At 44.3% G+C, this 14468-nt stretch overlaps 1 protein-coding gene across 1 annotated transcript in view; it reads right to left on the bottom strand.

Annotated features, from left to right (window-relative positions):
• RGS11 (regulator of G protein signaling 11) overlaps positions 1-14468 on the bottom strand; it is a 1486254-nt gene that overhangs the window by 866274 nt on the left and 605512 nt on the right. The window contains exon 8 of the mRNA XM_086939774.1: positions 7650-7731. Within this exon, the coding sequence (XP_086795900.1) occupies positions 7650-7731 (82 nt within the window). The remainder of the gene's footprint in view (positions 1-7649; positions 7732-14468) is intronic.

The following is a 14468-nucleotide window of genomic DNA, read 5'->3' as shown; positions in this document are numbered from 1 at the left end:
GTAATGAATCGCTTTATGGTTGATACATGCCATTTTTAGCTGTATTCTCGCTTCATAAGGTAGCCAGTTTAAAGCTTTCAGGTGAGGGGAGATATGGTTGAATTTCCTCGTTCCTGTAATAAGTCTTGCCGCTGCATTGAGGCATGCTTTTAGTGGTGCTGTAGACATTTTTGGTAGTCCTGCTAGCGTTGTACACCCATATTCGATCCTCGAGATAACCAGTGATTAAACTGCTAGTTTTAGATCCATCTCCATTAAAAATGATTTCATTTTCCTAAGTAAATCAGATGAAAACTGGCGTTTTTTTGACAATATTTTAATGTGGGTTTTCATGTCTAGGTTCTCATCCAGTGTGATTCCAAGTGATTTCGCCGAGTCAACTAGTGTGGGGATGCAATTTAATGCTGTAATCATTTTGGACCATTCCTTCACTTCTGATTGATTCTTTTGTGGCGAGATAAGTAAGAATTCTGTTTTATTTGCGTTTAACTTGAGATGATTGATAGTTAGCCATTTTTGCGTAATTTTGAGGGCCTCATTCATTAAGGTGATGTCTTCCAGGGACGCGATCTTGATGTATATCTGCGTGTCGTCCGCGTACATGTGGTAAGATATTTTGGAATTTTGCAGAATTTCTGTAAGGGGTTCGATATACAAGTTGAACAGTGATGGAGATAAAGTAGATCCTTGGGGTACTCCTATTTTGTTTGGGCAGGAAGGTGAAAGTGATTGATTTACTAGGAATCTCTGAGTTCTATTCTGTAGGAATGATTCGAACCATTTCAGTACATTACCCGATATTCACATCCTGTCATGAAGTCTGTTCAGTAATTTTTCATGGTTAACTGTATCAAATGCAGAAGACAGGTCTAGGAGGATGAGTAGACAAGATTGATTGTCAAGATTGATTGGAGTCAGAGGCTAGACTCGATGTGTGGGCGGGTGAGCAGGACACCCCCACACCTTATATCAATAAAAAACTCCCTGGTGTCTAGTGGGCTTTCTGCCCCTCCCACTAGGGCAGATTGCAGTTATAGATCTCTAATTTGCCTCCGTGGGTGGGGGGGGGGGGGGCAGAAAGACTGCTGTTGGTCATTTTGAAAGGTGGGGCTAGGCCCAATGCCTAGGCAAGCCACCCTACCTATTTCTCCACAAAAAATCAGTCATCCCTGTTGTCTAGTGGGCTTTCTGCCCTCCAGTGACAGATGGAGGTAACAACCTCCAATATGCCCCCAGGGAGTCAGAAATAGCCTGGGGGTAGGTCAGAGAATTATCTCATTACCAGGGGGGCAGATTCTCCCTCCAAACCCTGGTGGTCTAGTGGGCTCTCTGCCTCCTGCTGGGGATAGATTGAAATAAGACACCTCCAATCTACCCCCAACCGTGAGCAGAAAGATTGCTGGGGGTTCAAAACCAAAGGAAGGTGAACTCCATAGAAGTCAGGACTAGTGACAAGTCAATATTTCATAATTTCTTCTTTGTATTAAATTCTTGAAAAAACGCCGGCACACAGCCAACGCGTTTTGTTCCCCAGTGCCACGGGAACTTCATCACAGCTTTTAATATATAAAGGTTCAGTAACCTGAAGAATAGAATATTTTGTGATTGCTCATAGGTGAGTAGTTGGAAAGTCACAACCAATTCACGTAGTCCTAAGAATGGAATATTTTGTGATTGCTCATAGTTGAATAGTTGGAAAGTCAAGATCAATTCATGTAGTTCTGGTTAGGTAATAAGAGCTCCACGAGATTAAACAAAGGACTTCGGAATCTTCAAACATTCATATGCTTGACGCTTTTTTGACGGGTGAAAACAGGTCCAATGTTGGTGTCAGCAAGATGAGTGCTAATATCAGGTGTACCCACAAGCATAGCAACCTGTCATACTTATCTGGGTCAATGAGTAAGCTACATGAAATTAGAAAGAGGACTTCGAAATCTTCAGTGGTTCATAAGTTGAACGCTGCAGATCAAAAAGACTTTGTTTAACGGGTGAAACAAGTTCAAAAGGGGTGCCAGCGGGATGAATACTTATATCGAGTGCCCCCCAAAAATAAAACAACCTTGGCCTAATTATAAATGTATTCCAGGCAGGGACGTCCTAAGCGATGCGGTGGCGATCTCTATTAGTGAGGCGAAATCGCCACTTCTGGCTGCCAAGCCCAAGTCAATTATAAAGAACACAAGTATAGGGAGGTCCCGATTGGTGGCAATTTTACTTTCCAATTCAATAAATATCAGAATTCCTGTAGTGTAAAGTCGGGCAGCATGGTGGCTTGCACAGCCGTAGATTGCTGGGATTTATATGGGTGGATGAGAGCATGACCCAATGCCTGCGTGGGCCACCACTACCCATTTATGGACCTATTAAAAAAATCCCTGGTGTCTAGTGAGCTTTGTGCACCCCTAGACCAGAAGCATTTTTTGGAATGCCTTTGGCGGAGTTCCTCTATGTATAACTCCCCAAAATGACCCCAAAACTCTTCTGTGCTATGCGAAATTCCGCGGCGGAGTATGCTTGGTCATACCTGTTTGCGTTGAAGTTCAGTGCAGGGTTGTTTGTCCTGCACTGAAAAATAAATGCAAACTGCACCATGCAGAGCGAAGAGGGCACTGCTTTTCTGCTGCTTCAGTAGTCAAAGTCAAAGTCAAAGTCAAAACCACTTTATTCGATTTAGTTAAAAATCATAAAAGCATTCTACAATCGCATCACAAGAAAGGCAGTACAAATTCATAAGCAAATACAAAAAGCATCAATCAGTGATAATTTCATAAAAATACATGATATGAGGAAACAACAAATAATTAATTTATATACATTATAAAAATATATCATAAAAAGAGTAAATACTCAATAAAATAGACATTTAAAATGAGAACAACATCCATTTCATTTATCTTCACAAAACACTAATATTTACATCTTTAAGTCTTTTCCTCCTGATCCTAACCGCAGCAACAAGGTAATTGGCCACGCTAAACATGGCCAATGTAGAATCCAATAGTTGGAGGTACAGGAGAGCAGGTTTTGCCTGATAAAAAGCTTTTTCCTTCAATAATGGTACAAGGTATTTCTGTCTGGGCTCAATAAAGAAATTACAAAATAGCATAAAGTGCATATTATTTTGTGTAGAAAAACTATCACAGTTGCAGACAGGGGCATCCTCCTCCTTAAACCAACCTTGACTATCACACAAAACTGTGTAAATCTGGTTAAACCGAAGTTTAACCAGGAGCCACCTATGAAAGGGGATAGTGACGATAGTAAGGTACGGTTGGATGGTAAGACGCGTAATGGTCAAGTAATGGGCTCTGACCGTGGGCTTGAGTAGTTGGCGTTCTTCCCTCTCCACATTTTTCATTGTTATAAAATTGGCCTTCACCCAAGCTAAGTCTAATTTCTTAAGACCCTGCGGGGTAAGAAAAATATCAGGACGACCCAGATCCAAAGAGCACTTTTGTATATGTGAAAGCCAAATAATGTTTTTGTAATTGTCTAGTTTTAAACAGTCCGCCAGTATTTTATGATTTAGACCCAAATTTTTATTGGTCCAAAGCCTTATCCATAACAAGATAGGAGCCATAAGAAGGGTGTCCGATATATAACCAAGCCCAACTTCCTGGTGGACTGAAAACGTGGCTGTAGATTGGGGAAGCCCTAAGGTGGAACGCAGGAATTTATTTTCTTCCCTTTGAAGTGATTCACTATTTACATATCCCCACAGACCCGAGCCGTACCTGGCTATTGCCATTGATTTTGCCCTGTACAAGTTAAGTAAGGCACCTGTTGGCTTCCCGCCCAGTCTCCTAGCAAAACTTAGGATAGCAGTGGCTGAGCTTCTAACCGCTTTGGTTTTAGCTACAATTTGCGGAGCCCAACTCCCCTTGGTGTCAAAAATTACACCCAGGTATGTAAAAATTTTAACATTTGTGATCAGTAGATTTTCTACTTGAGCAGCAATTTTCTCAAGGTGAACTGAAGGTTTCTCAATGCAGGCAATCGTAACCACGTGCGACTGGCCGTGTTTAGGAATCCGACTGCCCACGTCGAGAAATCTTGCTTGGAGGTGGATTTTCCTCGCTCACCAACTTGAAGTTGGTGGGTGAGGAAAATAACTCTGCTCGGCATGGAGCAGAGTTTTTTGGAACTTCGGGTGCTCTGTGTAGGGCGGAGTGTGGAAAACTCTGCAAACTCTGTGAACATAGCGGCCTTCACTGCTGGGCCACTTTTGGTTCTGGGGAAGGGGAGCACTAGCCCATTACAAAGGGACCAAGTGCCCCACCAACTATAGTCCCAGAAGGTCTAGTGGGCTTTCTGCCCCCGTCAGAGGAAAACACCTTAAATCTGCCCTGACATGGGTAGAAATACTGATGTGGGCTATATTGGTGGGTGGAGCTAGGCCTGGGTTGGCTGCTCCACCCTTTTATGTCCCTAATAAAAAAAATCCCTAGCTTCAGTCAGTCAGTAAGTCAAACGACTTTTATTCGAATATTGAAAATCACAAAAAGTACAAAACACATTATAAAATGAACACAATCATAACAAATATAAAACAATATGGATGTTTAAAAATAAGTAAAAACAACAATTGTTTGGTAAATATTTCATTAAAGATAAAAGCAGTCCAGTAAATATAAAATTAATTTAGTATATAAAAAATAGAAGATTTCAAGCAGGATTTGTCAAGGAAAATCTTTTTTTTAAGTCGTACAGCTGTGACCAGAAAACTAGCGATAATACAAATGTCCCAGGTTTTGCTAAGCATTTTCAAATAGAGGAGAGCTGGCCTGACCAGTAAAAAACCCTTGCCCCTTGAAAGAGGAACTAGAAACTGTTAGACCTGTCAACTTTTTGGATGGTCTCCCATTATTTTTGTCCCTTTCTGCCTCCCATTATTTTTTTCACCAACTCTTTTTGTGTGGCCTTAGGTCCCCGGGTGCCCCACCACTACTAATTAGTGCTGAGGCACAGGTGCGCCTTTCTAAAATGGTGGATAGAGAGAGCTTCTAAGATGGACGCCTTCTAGAGTTACCTCAGAGTTCTGGCCCATAGGATAACATTAGGGGGTTCCAGAACCTTCCGGTCCACTTTAGTGGCCTGGGCCTAGGCTATATAAGGGAGGACACTGGGCGTCCATTTTGTCATGACTGGGCTGGCTGGAGTTCAGGCTACAGTGTGAGGGGGATTGCGACTCAGGCTAATCTGACTGCTCCTAGGGGCTGCAAGTTGGTTGTGGGAGCTGCCATCCTTCCTGTGGATCTGGCCTTGCCTGTGAGTAGATTGCCAGATCCAAGCTTCAGTGTGGCCATTCTTAAGAAAGGACTAATTTACTTCAGCATCTGATGAGAGTAACCTGGCCTAGGCCCTAGAAGCCTGGGAGGATGGTGCCATGGGCTATTAAGGCAACGTGAAAGGGAAGGACTTCTACTACGACCTCTGTAGTGAAGTGAGATCCAGAGATATGTCTTGGGTTGCTGCATGGCCTTTCTAGAGAGCGTTGACCCTGCTCGTGGTGTTTAAGGCCCAATTCACTCCGAGCTGCCTTTGACAGTGCTTGTGATTTTCCCCCCTTTTCCTAACCTCTGCGCGACCTTATTGAGAGGCTGGGTGCCAAGGCTGCCAGGCGACATTGCGCTGCTGGTTCGGGTGTGAAAATTGCTTAAGGGACCCCCGCGCAAGGCGTGAGGAAAAGGAGTGCCTCGCCGGCTTGGAGAGAGAGACGCTGGGTGGGGTCGCTTGGCAACCGGACTCCCGCCCGGCACGTCTCCTCTCTCCCCTGTCAGGCCGGAAATTCCTGCTGTATCAGACCCCTTCCCGGCCCTGTGTGAGGCCGGGCTGACGCTCCGGTGGAATGGGGCCAGAAGAGCACAGAGGCCCTTACGCCACAGAGCCTCCGGGACGTGCACCTCACGGTTCGGTGGTGACCCCTGCCCGCCTCAGGTAAAGTGCCAGTCCTGAGCGGGAGGGGGGAAGAAGGGAGAAAGATCTAACCACAGACTCAGCTCCTGGACCGCCCAAGGCAAGCGCTGGACGTGCACTGAGGTATCCGGGAATCAGGGAGTGGAGGGTAGGCTGAGGGAGAGATTGTATCAGTATGGGGTTGACCAGAACCAGGCCCCTTTGCTAAATCCCTCCTCAAATGACTTGACTCTCCTGAATTAAAGAAGTGGGTTCCAACCTTACATCTCCCCTATGGAAATAAGATCTCCCAAGTATTTATTTCAGGCCCAGGAGTGAAGAAGCAACAGCGTCCTTTGATTCAGTAACCAGTGTGATGTTTTTATTTTTATACCGTACTGAACTTAACTTAAGGTGATGTAGAAACCTGCTAAAACAGAATCTCATTCAACTTTGAATGCTCCAAGTGGATAATCATATATAATGCAGTAACATTTGATGTACTTACCGGTCTAATTTAACTGGAATTCTGTCACAGTTGAACTATATGTGTTATTCCTGCCTGCTGACTGCCAAGTTAACTGTAATTGGAAACCAGTTGCCTAGACTACTGAAAAAGTGTAATGACCTAATTAATTACTGCACTTATGCCCAAAAGGAAATGTTCAAATTTCCAATTTATTAAGCAAGGTGTATTTCATTTTTCCTTTATTTCTACCACAAAGAGATAAAGCCTCACTATTTTCTATTTAACCAAAACGGTGTGGTGTCATTTTTGGTGGGGTTGCACTGGAGTGTTGTAGTGAGTGTTGCGCAAGTACGACACAATTGCTTTCTGGATTGAATGTCTCCACTCTGTGCCAAGCTACCCTAAGTGGGCCGGTAGTCCCGGTTCCAACAGAAACCTCCTAAGTATTTATGTGCAAATATCGCAAAACATCATAAAGTGCAAAGTATCCTGCTGTGAAAAATGATCACCCTAACCTGTACCTAGATTCTCTGATTTACTCTAACCCGGGATAGTACCCAGGGGAAAATGAATTAAATTTAAACGGAATCTAGTCAAGAGCCACCGATGAAAGGGCTTAGTCAATAATCTCAGATAAGGCTCAATTGACACAGAAACAGGTAGCATATGCTGTCTTTCTACTTCTTTGCAACCTCTACTGATCAAAACAGAATACTGAATACTGAGCAACATTTTACTGCTTGCGATACTAATTAATAAGTAGACCTTTAATGATGCTTCATTTTTTAATTTTCTCTCCGCTGTAGGTTTGTCTCCCCACTGCTTACTACTTTCAAGCAGATCTCCACTATATTTTAACAGAGTAAGAAGTGTCTCCAGCTGACCTAATGTGACCCAACTGTGAGTAGCATACAGATAATCTGTTTGTCGATAAAACAAGCAATATCCGCCAGTGACTACATGTATCAGTGAAATGACTGAAGAGGGTGGTGTGACAATTAGAAATACAGACAAGGGGTTCAAATGAAGAGATGGATCAGGTGATAGGCACATTACATGCAGGAGAATAAAAGGATAATAGAGCACTTAGAAATACCATTTGTAACTCTCGATGAGCAATGATGAGTAACTTTGCTTCTATAGGAGCTCTGAATAATTGAAACAACATTTAGAGAGCAGACATGACTTACAGCTTGTAGCACTACCCTCAGAAGGAGAAGAAAATTGACATTGGTGAGCTTCATAGTGGTATTGCACGGTACATGCTACCTGTGATACTCACCGAAGGCCTGTTAACCAACCAGAAAGCCTGCTCCTGGCAGTCTATCACGATGCGGTCACCTCTTCGTCTCTGCTTAGCAGCCCTGTCAATAGGAAGATAACGTCTGAGTATGATACAGAAGACTTTATTCATACATTCATAGTCGTAGGATAACTAACCCCCTTCATTGAGGATCCGGCATCACCCAATTTCTGGCTAAAGTATACAAATGCATAGCTAGTCTAATTCTGATATCTAAAGTCAGATGACATTATTACTCATCTGATCCTGCCCTGCCCCTAGAATACTGTTAGTTGTCCACAACACACAGGAATTTGGCAGGGCAATATAGTACACTCTTTCAGGAAGTGGGACAATTAAACTGTTGTATATTTAAAAATAGTGGTAATACTCAGTGGTGCACTCTCACTGTATCGCCAGGCATCAACAGTCCCAAACTTACATCAACTGCACTACGTTGTCCAAACCAATACATCATCTCCCACTACACTGTCTACCACAGGCAATAGGCAAGTGGCAAGAGACATGCAAAAAGAAGGGAGAGGGTGCAGATAGAGGCTAAAGGGGCACAGAAAGAAGCAAGAGGGGAGCAGAAAGAAGGAAGAAAAGTGAAGAAAGAAGCAAAAGAGTAGCAGAAAGAGGCAAGAGAACTGCTGAAAGATGCAAAAGAGATGCAGAAAAAGGCAAGAGAACTGCAGAAAGAGGCAAGCAAGCTGCAGACAGAAACAAGAGAGGTGCAGAAAAAAGCAAGAGAGGGGCAGAAAGAAGTAAGAGAGGTATAGAAAGAGGCAAGTGAGGTTTAGAAAGAGGCTAGATAGGTGCATAAAGAGGCAAAACAGGTACAGAAAGAGGCAAGAGTGGTGCAGTTAGAAGCAACAGAGTTGAAGAAAGAGGCAAGAGAAGTGCTGAAAGAGGCAAGAAAGGTTTAGAAACAAGCAAGAGAGGTTCAGTAAGAAGGAAGATGGGTGCAGAAAAAGGCAAGTAGTGCAGAAAGAAGCAACTGAGGTACAGAAATAGGGAAGAAAAGTGCATAAAAAGGCAAGAGAAGTGCAGAGAGAAACAACAGAGGTGCAGAAAGAGGCAAGAGAACTGCCGAAAGATGCAAAAGAGATGCAGAAAGCGGCAACAGAACTGCAGAAATAGGCAAGAGAGCTGCGGACAGAAACAAGAGAGGTGCAGAAAAAAGCAGGAGAGTTGCAGAAAGAATTAGGAGAGGTGTAGAAAGAGGCAAGAGATTTTTAGAAAGAAGCTAGAGAGGCACATACAGAGGCGAAAGAGGTGTAGAAAGAGGCAAGAGAAGTGCTGACAGAGGCAAGAGCGGTTCAGAAACAAGCTAGAGAGGTACAGAAAGAGGGAAGACAGGTGCAGAAAAAGGCAAGAGGGGAGTAGAAAGAAGCAACTGAGGCACAGAAATAGACAAGAAAAGTGTATAAAGAGGCAAGAGAAGTGCAGAAAGAAGCGCCGGGAGGAACAGAAAGAGGCACGAGAAGTTCAGACAGAGGCAAAAAGATTGTGTTGCCTCAGTTTGTACTCCAGAGGTGGAGGTTGCGTGTTGCGGTGTTTGCATCTAACGTAGTCAGTGGGGAGGTGCTGACAAGGGCGGAGGTGAGCTGGTCTTTGGTGACTTTGTTCTAGCTTCTGCGTGGGAGGGGGCAGGCATGCTTGTGCATGGTGGATTTTTTGAAGGAGAAGTGGATGCAGTGGTGATCTGTCCAGAGGAGTTCCGTGGTTTGGCTGTAGGAGATGCTGGGTATGTGTGTATTGTGCATCCAGCTGTGTGTATGAGGGCAGTGACTAGTTGTTTCAGTCCTATGTTGGCGAGGTTCTCTAGGAGGGAGGCAGTGTTTGAGTTGTGATGGTTATCCAGTTGAAAGTTTAGGTCACCTAGTAGGATGTAGTCTGTGGATGTGAGGGCATGGGGTGCAATGAGGTCAGTGGTGCGGTGTCCCTCCTCTCCTGGATAGACTAGTGGAGCTAGAAAGGTACGTAACTGGAAGGTAATTAAATTCCTGCAGCAAATCGAAACCATCCAGGAGCTATTCTCAAGCTGTTTTCTGCATGATGACTGCTTCAGGATTGTTTCGAGCAGGCTAACCCAGTGCTCATTTTAGGGCTAAGGGCCTGTTTCTGCAATCCTCCAGCTGTCTTACAGCGCTGGGCTTGCTGTGTCTGAAGTGTGCATGCCAAATAGGTCATCTCTAGACAGTAGTCAAGTCAAAGACATTGTTTATTTAGACCATAGTCTTTAAACAAATAGCAAAGCTCATTACACTTATTACTACTGTGCAATTTGTACATTCTCGGAGCACCAAGGATCTTAGTACACCCTCAATAATAAATAAATACTCTAGACAGTAGGCCAATCTGACATGCACACTGAGCACTGACAGTGGCAGCAGTCATCCTGCTGCAATCTGCAGTAATCAGCCCTGTCCTACCCCCACCCACACCCTCACACTTGTTCCTCAACAGTGCCTGGACCAGTGGCTCACAAAATATTAAGATGGTGAGGACCATTTTATTAATATGTGTTTACCACTGCACTTGCAGCAGGCGGGCGACACTCCTCCACCCTTTATAGTACAGTCTTTTCGAGCACCGCAAGGCTGCATTCTGAGACTTGTAGCTTTCTTTTAACATTGCAAATAGACTCACTTAAAAAAACGGACTGCCTGAAATAGTCCTGTATGACATATGCTGACTTAGATTTAATGTTTTCCAAATTTACAATATGATCTAATGCATTTCCAATACTGCCATTGTTTGATCTGCAGATACAAATGAAATGTAAACTCTGTTCTCTTATTTTATGATAGTGGACTGTTTCATTCACACATGCATGAAAACAAGCATTTACAACAACATTTGTTTATACTTTTGAATTGTGTATGAAGAAAATGTTTTCATAAAACTTCACTAACAGGTGAGACAGTATAAGAGGGGCAGAAACAGTGCAAGGTTTTCCAACACAAACAAATAGGAATGATGGGCAAGTGTGTAGCAGTGACAGTGTATCAGTGTGTAAGTGTGCATTTGAGAGGATGTGGATGTGAGTGTGAATGGGTGAGTGTGAGGGGGTGTAAAAGAATATGTGACAAGGAGTGCATGTGAGACTGTGTGGGAATATGACTATGGGAATGAATCTGTAAGTCTAACAGTATCTGAGTGTGCATGCATGCCAGTGTGTTTCAGAGTATCTGCAAGGTTGGGAGTGTGTGTGAGTGAGAGTGTGACAGTAAGCATCAGAGTAAGAGCATGGGAGAACCTGTGTTTGTTTATGTGTATGTGTAAATGTGTTATGTATGCAAGAGTGCTGCTGGCCCTGGCATACCACAGGTAACTGGTGGCTAATGGGGAAGGGCACCAAATGAAATATAGGTGCGTGCAGCGTTACCTATGGCAAAATGTAGTCCCTGACATACCGGATGTAATTCTCGCCATATGGGGGCACCATTACAAAAGGGTGGTGTTCCTATATTCAGTATAATTTTTGGTACACAAAAGAACATGCAGGCTATAGGTACATACATGACATTCTGTCCTTGCAGGTAAGAGGTCACATTTGACTTGGGGGGTACCCAAGATATCTAGGGAGGAGTCCATGATGAAATTCAGACATTGCCATGATGTATACAATTCTTTGCATAAAGAAAGCACCTCTTACATATTGAAGAAACACTTTGTACTTGCCATGAGGAGAACTGCTTTGCAGATATCCATATCGCCGTGAGGGGAACGGCTTCTCAGGCACCCACAATGCCGTGAGGGGAACAACTTCTCAGGCACCTACATCACCATGTGGGGAACGACTCCATCATCCCCAAAGAAACAATATTACCCAGCAGCCCCGGGTCGGCACAAGGCAGCAACATCACTCCTGCGCAAGGAGCCCCAACATAAGCGCTGCTGCCCTTCCGCAGCTTGGGATGTGCGCGGGTGGTGCCCAGGTGAAGCCCTGACCAAGGGCAGTCCTGTCCTTGCCCATCATTGCCAGGAAGATACAGGGCAAGGCCACATCTCTTCACTTTGTGCTCCGGGACTATCGTGGGTAAGACTTTGCTCACCTGCACCCCCTTAGTTTGATGACCACGCTGGATGTAGGTAACATCTCTATCTGGCTTTGTCTTGGCGAACACCATATACTCATGTGAGGAATAGTGTGAGGACTAAGGACTTGGAGTGGGTTTTTGTGTACAAGGGAAGCCTACTTTGTTAAGTGCTGCATTTGATTCACATATGCTCAGTTCCCACATTCATCTAATTATTAGCCATATCTACTTCATGCATCTTAGATCATGGGTAATCTCTGGTTTGACTATCTGCATTGTAGGTGTTAGTTAGGAGGGTATAACCCTAAACCCGCAATGGGGAAACGCGCTTGCACTGTAAAACAGCCTTGCCCGCAAAAAACTTTCTCTTCCCTGTTACCACCAACATCAATTGATAGAATGTTGCCGAGGGCTATCGATTGTACTCACTGAAAGGCATTTATCATTAACCTCAGATATTTACCATCTGCCTTCCGAATTGTCTACTTCTAATGCTCTTACCCCTACCACTCCCCACCACCCCAGGTATCTGTGCCTCTATTATCCCTAAGCCAAGAAGCCACATAGAACCTTGCAAGGGGGTCCTGACCTCACCTAGCGCAAGAAAGGGAAGCATAAGCAAGTTAACGGTGGCAACAAAGAGTAAGAAACTGAGAGGGGGCCCAACAGATAGTGTGGCATCTTCAGATATCCTTAATGCCTCAAAAAATTGCACTGCTAATGCTCCAATTGATTTGTCCTACCCAGCTTGGGTGCAAAATATGACCAGAGATTTACTAGCCCAATTCAGAGAAATTGTGAAGAAGGAGGTTGCCCTTTATCAGATTACATACACAAGCTAGAGAGACTTGTGAACAGCAGACAAGAATTTATGGGCCATAAGAAAACTCAATTAGTGATGAAGAGGACCGACTGTAGTTGTCAGGTAAACACTTTTGGTCAAACTCCTGCTGTTAAACTGGGTGCCCATAAGAGCACACATCTCACCAGCATATGGGGTTCTAGACGGCCTAGTAATAATGCTTCCAATAGAGATCAATTAGCTAGGCTGTCCACGCCAGGCCGAGGTGTACCACAGGAGCAAATTCACAAAACCAACACAACACCTGGGAACTCTAACTGTGAAGCTAGGAATGACAATGCAGCCTCCATCATCCAGGAACAAGGTAAAAGCACTACTAGTCAACCAGGGAGCTCCGGGTGCAGAGAGGGATATGGGAGGGCGAGAGCTCAGCGGGCAGTATAGAAGTAATAACTCAGCCTAACATAAATTTGCAGTCAGCCTCCAACCCTTATGTGATTATCCTTACAATGGTACCCTCGCTCAAAAAGGGCCAGCAAGAGTCTCTCCTAGATCTCAGGAACAAATGCTTATTCTGGCTGGCAAGAAATAGGCAGTTCCCCTATGACAGGGTGGGAGAAATTATATTGGTTTGTAGAGTTGGTGGGGTGGGAAATGCCAATCAAGGTGACAGTGTGGTCATAAATTAAAAAAATCCTCAGACCATATGTTGGTTATTAAACCAGAATCATAGGCCTCTAGAGCACCACACAGAGATCCAAGCACTATCTCTGGACCATTTTTACCCCCGCTATCCCATATTACACAGGGCCAATACTTCCTTAGACCGAGAGCCAGTGTACCACCGTGACTACAACTATCTTACCCCCGGACCCTTAGTATACAGTGTCCCTGTAAGAAATAGATTTCAGGGCCTTGAGGAAGTGGATTGACATCCAAAGAAACTAGGAAAGGGACCTGCAAGGCCCTATGTAGAGATTAGGGAGAATAGGTTCAGGGCGGGCGCTGAGGTGGCTGCAATCATATTTGATGAACAGGCAGTGACTATTCCGCCGTTTACATCCTCCAAGACTATTGTGTGCCATGGGGTGCCACAGGGCTCAGCAATAAGCCCCATTTTACTTAACATCTACTTGGGGCCCCTGATTCCTATTATTAAATATTTTGGAATAGATACGGTCAACTATGCAGATGACACAAAATTGGTGTTCTCTATGGAAGGAAATCAAGCAGTGTCGTTAGAAACGTTCCAGGAGTACGTGCGACAGACTTCCAACTGGATCAGGATAAACCCCTTACAATTTAATGATGGAAAAACAGAGGTTGTACACTGCTTGACGGCTAAAGTGGTGCGGTCTCTTCCATATGAGTTTAGTTTCTCCCCAACGGACGCACCACTGGTCCCAGTGAAAACAGTACGTAATTTGGGAGTTCTAATCGATGAAAATCTTCAAATGGAGTCACAAGCCAACAAGATAGTCAGCTCCTGCTTCTTTTTGCTAAGATCATTGCGGCAGATTCTCCCCCTTGTACCAAGTGCTACTAGACCCTTAGTAGTGAGGAGTATTATTTTAAGTAGACTGGACTACTGCAACTCGCTATTTTTAGGAGCAACACAATCAATGCTACTGAAATTGCAGAGGATCCAGTCTATAGGAGCCAAACTGTCTTTAAATAGGCAGCGTAGATCTTCATCAAGGGCAGCATTAAGGGATCTTCACTGGCTGTCCGTCAAGGAGAGAATTTTATTTAAATCTCTCTGTACTGTGTTTAAAGCAGTCCGGTTTCAGAGCAAACCACAGCACCGAGACGCGCCCTCATCGCAGCAACCGATGACATCCGAGCCCTGCTCGACAACGGGGAAACAGCGGCACTCATCCTCCTGGACCTCTCCGCAGAGTTCGATACTGTCTGCCACCGCACCCTAATACAGTGCCTCAGCAACATCGGCATCCAAGAGAAGGCACA

The sequence above is a fragment of the Lissotriton vulgaris genome, chromosome 10 (assembly GCF_964263255.1).
Source record: "Lissotriton vulgaris chromosome 10, aLisVul1.2, whole genome shotgun sequence".
In the NCBI taxonomy this organism is placed as follows: domain Eukaryota; kingdom Metazoa; phylum Chordata; class Amphibia; order Caudata; family Salamandridae; genus Lissotriton; species Lissotriton vulgaris.
This window is presented reverse-complemented; position numbering and strand designations above follow the sequence as displayed.